Source organism: Engystomops pustulosus, chromosome 3 (assembly GCF_040894005.1).
Source record: "Engystomops pustulosus chromosome 3, aEngPut4.maternal, whole genome shotgun sequence".
NCBI classification, from domain to species: Eukaryota; Metazoa; Chordata; class Amphibia; order Anura; family Leptodactylidae; genus Engystomops; species Engystomops pustulosus.
In genome coordinates, this window is record NC_092413.1 from 117,232,200 (window position 1) to 117,249,793 (window position 17,594).

General features: G+C 39.5%; 1 protein-coding gene and 1 long non-coding RNA gene across 8 annotated transcripts in view; one reads left to right on the plus strand and one right to left on the minus strand.

The window, feature by feature from the left end:
• USP45 (ubiquitin specific peptidase 45) overlaps positions 1-17,594 on the plus strand; it is a 91,482-nt gene that overhangs the window by 68,770 nt on the left and 5,118 nt on the right. For all 5 annotated transcript variants that reach the window (XM_072141911.1, XM_072141907.1, XM_072141908.1 and 2 more), the window contains 4 exons: positions 10,985-11,066; positions 13,146-13,237; positions 13,673-13,729; positions 15,519-15,644. In XM_072141911.1, the coding sequence (XP_071998012.1) occupies positions 10,985-11,066; positions 13,146-13,237; positions 13,673-13,729; positions 15,519-15,644 (357 nt within the window). The remainder of the gene's footprint in view (positions 1-10,984; positions 11,067-13,145; positions 13,238-13,672; positions 13,730-15,518; positions 15,645-17,594) is intronic.
• Positions 1-17,594, minus strand: part of LOC140121830 (uncharacterized) — a 51,331-nt gene that overhangs the window by 11,840 nt on the left and 21,897 nt on the right. The window contains exon 3 of one of the 3 annotated variants that reach the window (XR_011854191.1): positions 17,121-17,172. The exons of the other annotated variants lie outside the window; for them this stretch is intronic. This is a non-coding gene — a long non-coding RNA (uncharacterized lncRNA). Of the gene's footprint in view, positions 1-17,120; positions 17,173-17,594 lie in introns of those variants that run through there. 3 annotated transcript variants of the gene reach the window in all.

Here is a 17,594-nt window from a genome sequence, read left to right on the forward strand (position 1 = left end):
ATTATAGCCCTAAACCCCATTTAGGTTATTCAGCTTAGTGTATTGTCTACCAATTGTCTTCTTGGTAAATTTTTGACATTAAAGCCAATAGAAGGGGAGTGTAACCACTAATGGGACGGGGTTCCCAACAAAACAGATAATTGAAAGCTGTTTTCATGGTGCAGCTCTGTAGTCAGTTACATTTAGTTCCTGATAAAATGTTGGCACTAATAGTCCATGCAGGCTGAAACGTGGTCTCTATTGGATTAGCTGTATTGCTGGAACACCGTTTTATTTGCTTCAAGGGGTATTTGGTCCTTTATTTTCGGCTGGGTCTTGCACCATTGGAGTTTACAACTCCACAGCCTTTGTGACCTGTTGCAAGATGTATAAATAATTAATGACTTCAGGATACATTTAATGAACTTTTAGAAAGAAGAAACATTTTTTTTTGCACTTCAACAGTAGAGATGTGTGAGAATTCAGCCCAATGGAAGCAAAAACAAACTTGTAGGATGGGCTACAGAGATTGGGCTCAAACACGGTTTTTCTTATTTATTTATTTTTTGGTTTGCAGGTGTGAAAGAAATGTTCTACCACAGTAATAAACTTAAATGGTTCATTCATTTTAAAATTATTTTTATTAGATTGTTGAATAAGAAAAGGCATGCTTAATATATAGTATATGCAAGTAGGGGCAAGAGAGATATGGGGTTGAAGAGAGGAGGAGGTCATGAAAGATAACTGGGGGCATCATAGAGTGATAACATACAACATAGACATAAGACAGGGGTGGTGGCTAAGAGAGATATGGCGGCATACAAGATTACAATTGAGAATTGGTTTTCTTTTTGGTTGAAAACTAAAATTCAGATTTTCATTTTTGCCAAAATTTCCTAGCTGTGGCATGCAATTTTTAATTTTTTTTTGCAGATGAATGTATAGGATGCGCTAGTTGAAAAATCGAAGCAAAATATGCGACGATAATTCTGGTAGTTAAAGGAATAGCATGACTGGGTCACGATTTTTTTTTCTTCAAGATATTATGCAATATATTTGTTACTGATCACTAAATTTAAACATACAATGTTCTGATATGTTGGTGTTGTATAGAAGCTTCTCTGATCAGTACAATACACTACCACTTTACTATACTTCGTTTAAGGAAAAAGACAGGCAATTTTCTTTAATAAAAGATGGTTTTCTGTGCCCAAACTCCAATTTAGAAGATTGCATGCCTGACATACAGTTCCTGTACAAGGACAAGCTGATTTTGATTTCATTTAGCGTTCCTTTCATTCTCCACTGTAGGTCTTAAGGTCTTCCCCTTTTACAAATAAGCAAATTGAACCAGGTGTCAGACCTTGAGACCTAAGGTTTTAAATGTAAGTGACAATTGACCCTTGGCTGTATTGTACCAAACATAACACTAAATAATTGCTTTCCTTGTAACCCCACATGCCTGTTCTTTTTCTATTTCTTCCTTGGAAAAGCTATTATATGCACTGCAGAGCCCACTTGTCTCCTATGTGTAAGGACTCATCTGAAGGAGGCTTGGATTTGTAGTTAAGGAGTCGCTCTACTATGCTTTACCCTATAAAAGCTAATGTTTGCGTTTCTTTTTCAAAATCTATTTCGCTTTGAAGATTCATGGGAAGACTGACCATTAAAAGTTTTTAGAGCTCTCCATGATACAATGGTATCATTTTTGGCTCTTTTTAAGGAGAGCAACAGTGCAGAAGGTTAATGGCATTTGTTGCTAGTCTTCTAGATTGTATGCTATTTGCTGTATAGCAGATCTTTATGGAATGTCCCCATTTTTAAAGAGACTCTGTTACCAGATTTACAACATTTAACTAGCAGACCCATCAGGAAGGGTATAAAATGTGATATATCACCCGTTTACCTATAAAAAGAAAAATCTCTAGAGCAGAGACAAAGTTTTTACCTAAGATGAGTCATGCTGAGAGGCTGCAGGTGGAGTGTAATTTCAGACACCCCTCTCTGGTTTTCCATCACCTAGATTCTAGTGTTATATGAAAGATAAGAATCTCTTCTTTCAGCTCACATCAAGCGTGTGGTTATGGAATCTAAAGAAATAGAGATACAGGCGGTTGAAGACATGGTTGGATCTGAGCTGCAGATTCCAACTTTTTTTTTTTTTATCATAGTATCATAGTACAGGCGGTCCCCTACTTAAGGACACTCGACTTACAGACAACCCATAGTTACAGACAGACCCCTCTGACCTCTGGTGGAGCTTTCTGAATGCTTTACTATAGTCCCAGGCTGCAATGATCAGCTGTAAAGTGTCTATAATAAAGCTTTATTGATAATCCTTGGTCCCATTACAGCAAAAAATGTTTAAACTCCAAATGTCACTGGGTCCAAATTTTTTTTTGTCTGGGTCTACAATTATAAAATATACAGTTTCGACTTGCATACAAATTCAACTTAAGAACAAACCTCCAGACCCTATCTTGTACGTAACCCGGGGACTGCCTGTATATAAGGCTGGAAAAAGATGCAAGTCCATCAAGTCCAACCTTTAAAAATTAAATAAATGTTTTATCCCCATAACCTGTGATATTTTTGCTCTCCAGAGAGGCATCCAGGCATCTCTTGAACATGTACATAGAGTCCGCCATAACAACCTCCTGCGGCAGAGAGTTCCATAGTCTGCTCGTACAGTAAAGAACCTTTGTCTATGTTGATGGTAAAATCGCCTCTCCTCAAGGCGTAGAGGATGCCCCCTTGTCCTGGTCACAGGCCTAGGTATAAAAAGATCTTTGGAGAGATCCTTGTACTGTCCGTTCAGGTATTTGTACATTGTAATGAGGTCTCCCCTTAGTCGTCTTTTTTCTAAACTGAATAACCCCAAATTTTGTAATCTGTCAGTGTATTGTAGTCCCCCCATTCCCCTAATAATCCTGGTTGCTCTCCTCTGCACCCGTTCCAGCTCTACTATATCCTTTTTATACACTGGTGCCCAAAACTGTACACAATATTCCATGTGTGGTCTGACCAGCGATTTGTATAAGGGCAAAACTATGTCTTTATCATGAGAATCTATTCCTCTCTTAATACATCCCATTATTTTATTTGCTTTAGCAGCAGCCGCCTGGCTCTGGTCACTAAAATTAAGTTTACCATCCACCAATACCCCCAAGTCCTTTTCAGCTCCAGTTTTACCAAGTAATTGACCGTTTAGAACATAATTATACTTTTTGTTTCCATGGCCCAAGTGCATAACTTTACATTTATCTACATTAAATCTCATCAACCATTTCTCTGCCCACTCCTCAAGCTTCCACAAATCCCTCTGTAATGCTAAACTATCAACCTCAGTATTTATTACTTTACACAGCTTAGTATCATCTGCAAATATTGAAACTTGACTGTGTAAACCCACTACAAGGTCATTAATAAAAATATTAAAAAGAAGTGGCCCCAATACTGACCCCTGTGGCACTCCACTAGTAACCTCAACCCAATCTGAGAATGTGCCATTAATAACGACCCTCTGTTTTCTATCGCTAAGCCAATTACTTACCCAAATACACAGATTTTCTCCCATTCCCAGCAGTCTCATTTTATATACCAACCTTTTATGTGGCACGGTGTCAAATGCCTTTGAAAAGTCCAGATAGACAACATCCACAGCGTCCCCCAGATCCAGTCTTGAACTTACCTGCTCGTAGAAACCAATCAGATTAGTCTGACAGGACCGATCTCTCATAAACCCATGCTGATGCTGGGTTATAAGGTTGTGCACAGTGAGATACTCCAGGATAGCATCTCTAACAAACCCCTCAAATATTTTCCCCACCACAGAAGTTAGACTCACGGGTCTGTAGTTTCCAGGATCGCTATTTGATCCTTTTTTGTATATTGGTACCACATTCGCTATGCGCCAGTCCTGTGGAACATAACCAGTCCTCAGTGAATCTTCAAATATTAAAAATAACGGTCTGTCTATCACCGTACATAGTTCATGCAGAACCCGGGGGTGTATGCCATCTTGCCCCGGTGATTTATCTATCTTAGTGGTTGCGAGGCGGCGCCGTACCTCTTCCTGGGTTAAACTGTTGACATTCCAAAAAGAATTTACATTATTCCTCATTGTGTCTTCCACCAGGGGATTTTCCTGGGTGAAGACAGTTGAGAAGGCGACATTCAGTAGACTGGCCCTTTCCTCATCCCCTTCCACCATGACCCCCATGTTATTTCTAAGGGGGCCCACACTCTCTGTTTTTAGTTTCTTATCATTTATATGCTTGAAAAATAATTTGGGATTATTTTTGCTCTCTCTGGCAATTTTTCTCTCAGTCTCTATTTTTGCAGCCTTTATCTGCTTTTTACAGGATTTATTTTTCTCTCTATAATCCTGTAATGCCTCATCGCTACCTTCATGTTTTAGCACCTTAAACGCCTTATCTTTCTCGCTTATTGCTTTCCTTACAAGACTAGTTAGCCGCATTGGCTTTTTCTTGCTCCTCTTATGCTTTTTCCCATAAGGTATGTGTTTCTCACAGGACTTTTTCAGAATATATGAGAAAAATTCCCATTTTTTATTAACTATCTGTGATTCCGGATCTGTAAATCACAGAACTACAATCACAGATTAAAGGGAACCTGTAAACAAATTCACTAATAAGCCTTATAACAAGTTCCCATAGCATTATACTAACTTGTGCCCACACTGTTTTTATCTTAAAATAAAATGCATAGTTCATATCCCAGGAAAATTAATTTTGTAAACCTAAATGACACTATGCCTGAAGGAACAGGGTGTTCCAAGGGCAACGTGTCTCTCATCGTTTATCTGCCTCATGTCTGCTGCAATTTCCTCCTCCCCTTATGTTGATGAGTAATCCTCTCCTCTGAACTGAGAAGATCGGACATGAGGTGAGCGATACAGTGACTGGCATGGCATGAATAACCGACCCTGGCAGGATGTCAGGTAGGCTTAAAAACTTCATTTTCTGGGGATAGGAACTATGGATTTTTTTTTAAGCTAAAATGGTGTGGGCACGAGTTACTATAGTGCTATGGGAAATTAGGCTTATTAGTGAAAATCTGGTGGCAGGTTCCCTTTAAAGAAAATCTGCCACCAGGATCAAGAATTCTAAGCATACAGGCAGTCCCCGGGTTACATACAAGATAGGGTCTGGAGGTTTGTTCTTAAGTTGAATTTGTATGTTAGTCGAAACTGTATATTTTATAATGGAAGTTTTAGACAATTTTTTTTCTTTTGCCCCAGTGACAATTGGAGTTTCAAAATTTTTGGTGTAATTGGACCAAGAATTATCAATAAAGCTTCATTACAGACATCTTACAGCTGATCATTGCAGTCTGGGACTATAGTAAAGTATCCAGAGAGCTTCACCAGAGGTCACATGGGGCAGAGGGGTCCGTCTGTAACTATGGGTTGTCTGTAAGTCGGGTGTCCTTAATTAGGGGACCGCCTGTACTTACACGCAGGTGTGTGACCCCTGCCAAGGAGTTTTTGTATAAAAAAATAGTGTAAGGGATTAGGTCCGGGATCGTCATTTCCTGGGGTAGATGGGCACAAATCACCAGCACACAAGTAACGTCACTGTCCACACTGTGCGACTTGGGTATAACTGACCGCAGCCAGTTTTATTTGGCAGTAAAAACAAAATAAACAAAACAGCAAAAATAAAGCCTAAGCCTCTCCGGCACTAACTATACATCGAGGTTCCCTACCTCACCAGGTACTGGCCTACTGCCAGGCACCCCCAAAAACTCAGTGTCAGTTCACTGCCACAGCTCCACAGGCCTTTGACGTAGCCTGTCTCTTCCCCAGGGTGGAGCCATTGTGGGAAGTCTGCACCAGGTAGTTATGCAGGACTTCCAGCTGGATGCAAATGAATCCTCATTAGTGGCAAAACATCCAACTTTCCCACATCCATCCAGCAACATACTCATTCTATACCCAAAATCTACTGTAATGGCAGCTACCCTGCCACAATAGGTTTTATAGAAAAAGATATTATATGGTACCTTTTATTGCCATGTGCTCTGTGACTAGGCACTTGTCACCTGGGAGTGGCTGTAGAGGAGCAGTTTACCCCCCTCCCTTGGGAAACCCCTCCTCCATATGTCACTTTCAAATACCATATTTTTCAAACTATAAGGCGCACAAAAAAATCCTTTGATTTTCTCAGAAATCAAAGGTGCGCCTTATTGTCCAGTGCGTCTTATATATGAACCATAGTTAAAGACAACAGCTGCCTTGAACTATGCACAGGTCTGCCACCTGCTGGTCATTCATTCTTATAATCAGGTGCGCCTTATAATCCGGTGCGCCTTATATATATGAACCTAGGCGTTTAGCAGGCATTTGATGGTGCACCTTATACTACGATGCGCCTTATAGTCCGAAAAATACTGTATATGGAAATGCCTATCACCAAGCTTAGCGATCCCCCTTCTTCTCTAAAGCCGCTCCCAGGTGCCTAGTACCTAGTCACCGAGCACATGGCATTGAAAGGTATCAAATAACATATCTTATTTTTCTGTAAAACTTTTTTTTTTTTTTTTAATACAAAAACTCTTTGGCAGTGCAACTCACCCGGCTACAAAATAAGCTGTAATGTAAGATGAGGTTGCTTTTACTGTGCTCACTGTGAGAAGCCTGTGCATGAAGTGAAGTATTGGCATGTGGTTCAGGCTAGTGATGGGTCGTTGAATGAATGAGCTGGCACTAACAGCCGGCTCTTTTGTGTGAATGACAGGAGTCTGCTCCCTGCAGTAAGCTGATGGCTCACTGAACAACGCCCCCCTTTAACTCGATAAAAAAATGATTGAGAGGGGTGATTGACTGGTCTAAGGCTCTCTATTATACATTTACTAGGAAGCCATTCAGGAGACAAGAGTCGGCTCTTATTAGTGAGCTGAGCCTAATGAGCCAGTTCACTAATAAGAGCCGGACTTCCCATTGCTAGTTCAGGCTCTGCTGCTGCAGGGCGATGTTTACTTAAACCTAAACAATGATTGGCTGGAGCTTGACTGGCAGCCAGCTCGGCCAGCCAGTGGGACAGACAAGTTTGCATACCGTGCAGCTTTGTAATGAGTAGAGCGTTGGGGGCCACTGGGCACATGCTCCGAATACGCATCCTATAACGCAGCCTTGATGATAGGCTCCCATATAATTTTTTTATACTATATATAAGCAAACCTGGCTCCCTGCCAAAGTAGATGGAGTTATGGGGGTGGGAGTAGGGAGAGCTTTTAGTGCTGTGAGGAGATAATGATGATGATGATGATGATACAGTAAATTAGACCTCCACGTGACTTTTGCTGGCAGTGAGCCAGGTTCACTTTTATAAAAGGAAAATGGAAATAATCTAAAAAAAAATAATAAAAATAGAAATATTTGGGGCTAATCAACAATCGCCTCCCACCAAAGATGGTTTCTGAAAACTGTGCTATTGGGTAGTCTAGAGTATCAATAAACAGTAAAAAAATGGAAAATTTGTAAAGTATCCAAAGCACCAGAGTTCAGCACATCATGTCTCAGTAATATATCTTTAATACAGATCATAGATAAGAACATAGATAAAAAGAAAAAGCAAAAAACAAATACAAGCAATGGATAATTTTTGGTCACCCATTTTGGTCACTCATTTTATTGATTTATGGGTGACCAAACGATCATCTGTATGTAGCTCCATTTATTTGCTTATACAGGCGGTTCCCTTAACGGTTCACTTAAGGACACCCGACTTACAGACAACCCATAGTTACAGACAAACCCCTGTGCCCTCTGGTGAAGCTTTCTAAATGCTTTACTTTAGTCCCAGGCTGCAATAATCAGCTGTAAAGTGTCTGTAATGAAGCTTTGTTGATAATCCTTGTTCCCATTATAGCAAAAAATGTTTAAACTTCAATTGTCACTGGGGCTAAATTTTTTTTTGTCTGGATCTACAATTATAAAATATACAGTTTCTACTTACATACAAATTCAACTTAAGAACAAACCTCCGGACCCTATCTTGTACGTAACCCGGGGACTGCCTGTATTTGTTTTTTGTTTTTATCTATGTTCTTATCTATGATCTGTATTAAAGATATATTACTTAGACATATTTTTCCTTACATTTTACAGGCAGTCCCCGGGTTACGTACAAGATAGGGTCCGGAGGTTTGTTCTAAGGTTGAATTTGTATGCAAGTCGAAACTGTATATTTTATAATTGTAGATCCAGACATAAAATATTTTTGCCCCAGTGACAATTGGAGTTTAAACATTTTTTGCTGTAATGGGACCAAGGATTATCAATAAAGCTTCATTACAGACACTTTACAGCTGATTATTGCAGTCTAGGACTATAGTAAAGCATTCAGAGAGCTTCACCAGAGGTCAGAGGGGTCTGTCTGTAACTATAGGTTGTCTGTAAGTTGGGTGTCCTTAAGTAGGGGACCGCCTGTATGTAGCTAAAATAGGACTCTGGTGCTTTGGATAGTTTACAAATTATCTAAAAAATGTTTCAGCTCACCAAAAATAAAGATGCCGTATGTAGATCAACCATTCAGCGGAAAGAATTGGGCCGCTGCGAGATGATTTAACATATGCAAAATAGGGTAACTCCAGTGTTGGTGCAAAAAGTTTTCAAAAATGAATAGGAAAAAAACATTAAAATCTATTTACTGAAAAAACTTTAAAAGCCATGCGCACTTGGAGGAGGGAGAACCATGACGCGTTTCTGAACTAATCCTTAATCCATAGTCCTTTATCACGCCACTATGACTAAGGATTAGTTCCAAAACGCGTCATGGCTCGCCCTCCTCCATGTGCACATGGCTTGTAATGTTTATTCATTAATGTTTTTGCCTATTCATTTTTCAAAAATGTATGCATCAACACTGGAGTTGCCCTATTTTCCATATGTTACTTCATATCATTTTAAAAGTGAGTGGAAGCAGTATTGTTAAAGGGTATTCCAGGAATCAGCATAATTCATATACAAATGGGCACTCAAAATATAAGCTAATATGTAATTGGTTGTTATTTAAAATTTTGCTCCCCTTAGCAGAAAATGCTGGTGACATAGACTGTAATGAAGAATTAAAATGCTACTGGCCCTTTAATCAGTCCGTTAATTTCCTCTGCACGATCCGTTGCAGAGCATACACAGGACAGAAGATGGCCGCTGGCCACATGTCCACATCACATGTCCTGCACCTGTCTGGGCAGGGTCATGTGATCAGCACTAAGTTTTGGCTGTAGTCGGTTGAAGTCCATTCAATATGGCCAGTGTTGTGGTGATGGCAGTTACACATCATTACTATGGTAACAGAGCAGGACAGTCTGTGACATCATCACTGGGAGAAGAGCATAAGAGGTTGGAGGAGTTACTGAGGACTAAAGGATCTTGGGCCATAAATATTGTAAATCATAAAATCAAACTATTTAAGCTCCATTTTGTGACTAATGACATTGAGTATTGTTGTATTCATTTATTTATATCATCATGGGTTTTTGTGTCATATATTCATATTCCCGGAATACCCCTTTAATTATTAAAGCCGGTAGCATTAAAAAGTCGATGGGATTATTATACATATTTATATTGATTGGGGAATTTTGGATACATGTACATGCATACATGTATGGAGCCTGTCTGATTCTGTCTGATCTGTGATGCTCCTGGAGTTTGGATCCACACCTGATAATAATGACTATTATTATTATTACGCTGTGATGTATAGAGGTGGCCGTCCATGTCTGCTGCATGTTGTAGCAATAGGACCTACAATTACATTCAGATTTTTGCACAGGCTGGAAGTTGTGTCTGCAAAATCTTCAATGGAGCCAAAAAGTGACAGCCAGAGCATTAATTTTTATTAGCTGCGGAATATACAAGAGGATATACAATGTTACAGATATCTGATAACTGAATTGATAAGATTCAATACCAGGTTTCCTTGGCCCGCCACATTTTCAGATTTTTTTTTCTCCTACAACATGAACGGCGTTTATGACTCCAAACAGCATCAGAGATTCTTGCAAGATTCATATAGATGAACCTGTAACTGATTACAATAAACACAAACCATGATGGGATGGACATGTCTGTTATTTGATAAGTGATGGAAAATGTGAGAGTATCTAAGGTCCTACGTATAGTCTCCCATTGTGCCTCGAACGTTTTCTGTGTGATACTGCACTGAATTACAGAATATCATTGTAAAGGACCGCATTTCAGTGTCAAACAAATGAGCTTTGCCATTTGCGGACGAAAGCTTTTGTGGCTACATCTCCCCTACTCTCCACTTCCAACCTATTGATCTCTACATATACTCTAGTGTGAGCCAGTATTTCTTGGGTCGTGGGCATAACAGGCTCAAGCCAATGACTCAGGAGGCTTCTCTGAGCCACCAGTAAGAGGATGTGACCAATAGGCGGCACTGTACATTCCTCCTCTCCCTCCTGAGAGATGGGAGCAACCCAGTGGAATATTATACAGCCATTTAACCCTTCAGGTGCTGCTGTTCTCTTTGTACATTAAACTGAGGACAGACTGCAGTGTGTCCCTGCTAAATGTAGTTAAAAACCGTTTAATTCACAATATCCCTGATCTGCGGTAACAAAACTTCACCTATTCTGGTGCCAGGTAAAGGTGAAACCTGGCAAATAGTGGTACTTCTCGTGCTTCACATTTCACTCTTTTTCAGTTTTTGCTTCAGTTATTTTTAGAAAAATCTGGAATGGTTGAGCACACTGAACAGATGCAAATCTTTCCATTATACTTTTGCATATGTCTCCTGCACAGGTAAAATAACACAAGTGTGAACTGGGCCTTACTGCAGCTTTGGCCCATTATGTATAGGTGTTTTATATTGAGATTATGTGTATGTATTTATATAAAGGCACATGCAATCTATTACCTGAATTAGCCATTAATGGGAGGCAGTGGAGAGAATGAATGCAGTGTTGTATTTTGTGTTATAAGTCTCCTCTTCTTCTCATATTACAGCGAATACAGTCTGGTATTCTGAAAGCTTTCAACAACCCAACAGCTAAAACTGCAGATGAGGATACAAAGAGGAAAGTCAAAGGTACTTTGTGTCATGCTAATAAAACATGTATATATATTTATCCTCAGGCTGACAGAATTTTCCTACAATTTTTCATGCATTTATTTTCTCACTGTAGTAACCACTTGATATGTCAAGCTTTACATGCTGCCCACATGAATATATGATTACCTGCAGGGCTTCCTTGTGTCAGTGCAGTCTGGTGATGCTTTGCTTCCATCTAGTGGTGTGTGGGTGTACAGCATCTAACATTATCATTATTATCTATCATTATATGACACCATGATATTCCATAGTGCTTTACAGATCATGGGGAACATATAGATAAAAAGATATTAAAGAACAATAACATTGTCAAATGAAACAATAGGAGTTGCAAGAGCTTACAATCTTTAAAAATAGAGAGTCCTATAGAAAATAGAAAGTTTTACTCCCCTAGTCATACTTACACAATTGAAATAATTTTTGACCATTTACTTTACAATTTCACTTAGTTTTATTGCTATTTTAGCTCCTATAATTCAGTGATGGCCAGTGTAATGTTCCAGAGTGTGGGCAGGGACTCTGATGGGTCTATACGGTTCCTGTAGTGCTTTGAGATGCTGTGTGCTGACAGTGTGCTTCGATTATCAGGGTGCATGGTTTATCTACACTTTCATATAGCTTCTGAACAGTCTTCTAGTATCTGACACATAGAAAAAAAGAAATGAGATAGATCAGAGTCATGGCACACTCAGCTCTGCTATCCCACCTATAACACACACAGAGTCAGCTGGGGCCCACAGCTACCAGAAGTACCCACGGGCGCTCACCTGGGCAGCTCAGCAGATAACACCGCAGATCCATGGACGGGTGCTGTCGCCGGCTGTCAGTGAAGGGGGGTGGTACATGCCTTCTGCAAAAGTAGCAACCCACTATAGCCTGGCAGATACCACTGCACAGCCAGGGGAGGGGGTCCCTTGTGGACGTGTTTCTGTTGCGTTTAGGAACACGGCTCCGAGCACCTTACTGTCAGTTACTTCTGCCTTAAAATGTACCCTGCCCAGAAGCAACATCAGAAAAGGAAAGCAGGAGTTGCATGAGCTGGTGAGGTAACTTTCTTTATTTGCTGGCCACATTGAATCATAAAACTGATGGACTTATCTATGAGGTCGGCATGTATAAACTAAAACTATGTATATAATTTATATACAGCCCTTCATATTTTTACTATATACCACTTCCAATAGCATATTTAATCCATGGGGGTCTGTATATACTAAAAATTTAAGGGGCTGTATATAATTAACCCTTAGTGATCCATGAGGTACTATTACTGCGTGGATTTCTGTAACTTAGTGCTGCATGGAGTAATAGTATGCAATGCAGTGAACCGACGCCAGTTCAGCTTGTCACCAAAGCTGAACCGGCATCCAGAAACACGGAATGTCAGCTATAGCTTTCAACTGACGTCCCTGTGCAACTCCGATCATGGGTGTTAAATTCCCACAGGGGGATTTCCCCATGAAATCGCAGTTCTGCACAGTTTTTTGGGGGTCATGGCCATTATAGGATCTGAGACACCAGGCCTGTCTATAGTAAATACCTGCGTGGTCCTTTCCTTGGCGATTGCATAGTTTAACAGTGATTGTACCCTGCAATACATTAGTACTACAGGGTTTTATAATGATTTGGTGTTTTAGTTTCTGTGTTTTTCATGCCAGCACATGAGTTCACTGGAAAGGGGCCCACTAAGGCTCTGTCGACCAGGGGCCTACTGAACCTGTATCTGGCCCTGCTGCCATGTCACCCCCTCCCCTGGGATCCAGACCTGTCTTGTTTGTAGAGCAACTGCTGCTGTGTCCTCTCCACCTTGTTTGAAGCACTCCTGCAATGCAAGATAAGCCAGAGGGAATTGTCTGACCATAGTCAGAAGATTTATGGTTGGATCAAAGGATTGTAATTGTAAACACCAGGACTGATAGAGATATATATCTGTGAAATGCTGTATTTTTGTTAATAACAGTGAATTAGAGAATGTGTTATTTTGCCATCCTGAGTATATTTAAGAATTTTGTCTTAAGAATACCCCTTTAAAAATCACTTTTTTTGCATCTGTAGCTTATGGAAGAGAAGGCATAAAAGCTAATTTTATTGACCAAGTATTTGTGGGTGAATTAACCAGCACGGTCATGTGTGAAGAATGTGAAAATGTAAGTACATCTCAGCATGACAAATAAGTGTATCTAAATAAGTGTAGGTGATGACTGCATAAATTCAGATGTTATGAATAGTGAAATAAAAACATTATGATTTCCAATGATAAATTGGATTATGTCTAAATGTGACAGCCAAGTTGCTAATAATGCTTGCGGCGTTGGATGTAATGTATTTAGTTTTTAACATTAATATAAATGCTGAGATATCATTATCTTTAGAGTGAAGTTGTCAAGTGTTTACCTTCCCAAACAAAATGGCTATATAGGTAACATTTTACTTTGCCATAACACAATGGAGGTGGCCAGAGCATCGTCCCTCAAAACTGTAATAGTGCCCAGTGCCACCTACATGTCCCCCACCCTTCTCAGGTAGCAGTAATTTGTGATCAGGAGAACACAATTGTACAGTTTGTAATTTCTCACCTATAGATTTCTTCTGTGAAAGAAGCATTTATTGATCTTTCTCTTCCAATTTTCGAGGGTAGGGTGAGTAAAGCTTCTCATTCATCTACTTCTGGTGTGTTGTGTTTAGTGCCATGCAGCACTGGGTTACAGTCCATGGAAACATCTGCAATGTAATTGTATGTTCTACTTGTGTTTGCATCGATCTGGTTGCCTCTAAGGGGCTGTTCGTTGTTTGAAAGTCACGTTTATTAGTCTGTCGCATATGCACACTGTGGACATGAAGAAGCGAAACGCCATTTCTGATACCTATCAACATATCTGTCTTGAGAAGACCCCTTTAACTTATGTGCTTATTGTTTGAAATTTATTTCTATATTTGCAAAATGAAGAATTGTTATCTCTTCCTCTAATCCTTGCCTGGATATCCTCTTCCTTTTTCAAGGGAAAAATCCTAGGGATGCATTTAGACAACTTTACTTGTAGGTAATTCCAGGTTCCTGCAGTGCAGTCAGCCAAGTGGCATGATTGTCATTGCATGTTGGGTGTATGTTCCTTGCATCCTTGTACTCTCATAATTCCACACTGTAGAGCTCAATGTATGTCCAACAAAGGTTGGGAGACGCACAAAAAAATGGTATAGATTCATTAACCCCTTACTGACATGTGACGTACTATTACATCACATTCCGACTGCGGGTGTATGGCTGAGCCCTCTCCATACAGGGTGGGTGTTTGCTGCATATTGCGGTCATTGCTGGCACCAATTGCAGGTGTTAAGCCTAGAAAGCTGCTGGAGGCATGGGCGATCCCTGCCCCCTGTGAGGTCATCGGAAGGCGGCGATTAGCTACCACGATGATCAGTTGCTTACGAAAACCTGAGGCTGTCTGGCTTTAACTTATTCATGTCTTGAATCCCCATAAACTGCCATATGGTAGGATCAATCAGGCAACATAGTGTTAAAGTACCCTAGGGGGTCTGAAAAATAGTAAAAATAAAGCTTTTTAAAAATTATATTAAAAAAAATTGCAAATACAAATCCCCCCCCCCCTTTCCCTAAAACTCATATAAAAATAAATAGTGAAAATCATAAACATTTTGGGTATTACCGCGTCCTAAAATGTCCAATCTATCAAAATATAGCGTTATTCCCATTGTTGAAAATAACATTATTTTGCCATTTGGAAAAATATGAAAAAATTCAATAAAAAGCAATCAAAAGACTGTACAGTCCTAAAAATAGTAGTATTGAAAATTTCATCAAAAGTTGCAAAAAATGACACCACCCACAGCTCTGTACACCGAAGTATGAAAAAGTTATTAGCGCCAGAAGATGACAAATTGAAAAAAAACAAACATTTTGTACAGGATGTTTTAATTTTTTTAAATTTATGAAAAGATTATAAAACCTATACAAATTTGTTATCCCTGTGATTGTACCAACCCCAAGAATAAAGTAGACATGTCATTTGGGGCGCACATTGAAAGCTGTAAAATCCAAGCCCACAAGAAAATGTGGCAAATGCATTCTTTCACCATTTTGAGCACATTTGGGATTTTTTCCCCCTTTACAGTACACGACATGGAATATTCATTACTATCACTATGAAGTGCAATTTATTACACAGAAAACAAGCTGTCACAGAACTCTGTATATGTTAAAAAAAATAAAATAGTTATAGATTTTTGAAGCACTGTAAGCAATTAAAGCTGCACTGCAACTGAGAGATGCAATTTTATGTAAAAGTGAATTAAGCTCTTTTTTTAGGCCTCCCTTTTGCCTTTCAGCTTCACATACTAATCTACTATTATAGACATGGAAATGATAGCTCATGTGTAACCTTTTCTATTATTGTCATATTGTTAATCTAGGTTTCCAAACCTGTAATCTGTGGAAAAGGAAACCGAGCAAAAATGACTCCAGATAATATGTCATGTTACTGTAATGATGGCTCACCCGCGAGGATCTACAGGACAGACGCCGCAGTGAATAACAATGTAAGGAGATTTCTTTGTGTTATGAATGTGAATGATGCAGATCTATGTGAACATATATGATTGCAAAAACTGTTCACATTTGGCCTGTGCGGTGTTCCTGGTGTGCACTTAAACTACTATGTTAAAACTCCTCTATTTGTCGCTTCAGGTGCCTTTGTAGTACATAGAACCATCACATCAGGCTTGAGGTTCTGTGAACTACAGAACCAGAGATACAGACACTGAAATAAATAGGTGGAACTGGATCTTTATCTGTAGATCATATTCCTAATTGTGTTCTTAACTGTCTGTGTCTCTGGTTCTGTATCTTAGAAAACAAAAAGCCTAATACGATCTGAACCCAAGATAGAGGCATCTGAAGTGACACTCTTCTTCCAGCCTCTAAAAGTGCCTTATCTGAAGCACCAAATGACTCTTACTAGCACTTTTGCTGGTGACTTTGGAGACCATTTTAATTGGTAAACTGACAGATTTTAACATAAGAGGGAATGTGAGAGAGGATACTTCATTCCCTTAAAGGGGGACTGTTTGTCACCAGATTTTATGCCACTAAACTGAGTCTGTTTACGAGGCATTGTAATAATAGACCCTTGGCATAACCGCGGGATATGGAATGACTACCTGATGTATGCAGGTTTTAGAAGTGAGGCTTAAGTCTTTCTTCAGCACACGGATCCCACAACCCCTATCCTGCCTGATAAAGCACTGCCTGCATTAAAGTTCTGCGGGTTACTTTGCCCATAGCACTTTGCGCAAGCCTTGTGTGGAGAGGCCTGTCTTAAAGGAAATCTACCATGAAAATTAGGATAAACCAGGGACACTTACTCAAAGATCAAGGCACCATTAATGTGGTAATCTTCTTATATTTGTTATCCATGGTCTCTTTCCTTCTAAAATCAACTTTAAAAATTATGCTAATGAGTCTGAGAGTCTACCCTAGCCCTTCTGTGATATGGCTTTACAGACTATTACACTGTCTCCCCCTGCTCTCTCAGCACTGAGATTACAGCAGGAAGTGCTCACTGCACAAGTGCTGAGGGAGCAGGGGGGAAGGTGATAGTGTAACAGTCTGTGCAGCCAGATCGCAGAGGGGCTAATCTAGACCCTCAGGCTTATTAGCATAATTTTAAAAGTTGGAAGGAAGGAGGCCATGGATAACATGTATAAGAAGATTACCACAGTCACGGTACCTGGATCTATGAGTAAGTATCCCTGGTTTGTCATGAAAGGTTTTGACCATAACGCTTCATTCGATCTTCCACAAAGGAAGGAACATCATCCAGGTTATAGTTGGAACATGGTTTATACTTAAATTGAAAGGATCTATCCGATCACGTTATACTAAAATCCACCAACTGATTTGCTGGTGCTCCTGCTGTGGAGATACCCCAAATCATCACAAACTTAGAATCTCCAGGGCCTTGGATTATCCATGTTGGAAATTGTATTTTACCTCATCTTATTCTTGTATTTTCACTTTGCTAGGAACGACTTTTGTTTTTAAAGAGCTGCATGGTATAAAACTGCCCTGTGAAGACATAGAATACCTCTATTTAAGTAAATATTATTGTTTATGACAATCATAGACTGTTTTTTCTTGACTTCTGAATATACTGGACAATATATTAATGCACAATGCAGTCATTTTAATGGTGCCTTCTTATACTAGGAAGTAATATGAGTATTGTTCTAAGACCCGCTCCAGGTGTTTAATAAAAATATATTTTCAATAATAAAATATAATTTAGTTACTGTGGTGATTGTGCCAGAGAATTTCTTCTTATTCTTTTGTTTTCACCTGCTTTACACTCTGTCTTGTCTGTAGCATATCACTTTGGCAGTGACTAGTAAGTGTGCTCCCTATAAACATTCTTTACAGTGTGTAAAAATGTTCTTCCCCCTTCCTCCACATGGTTACACATACGGAAATTATTTTTTCGAAAATTAACT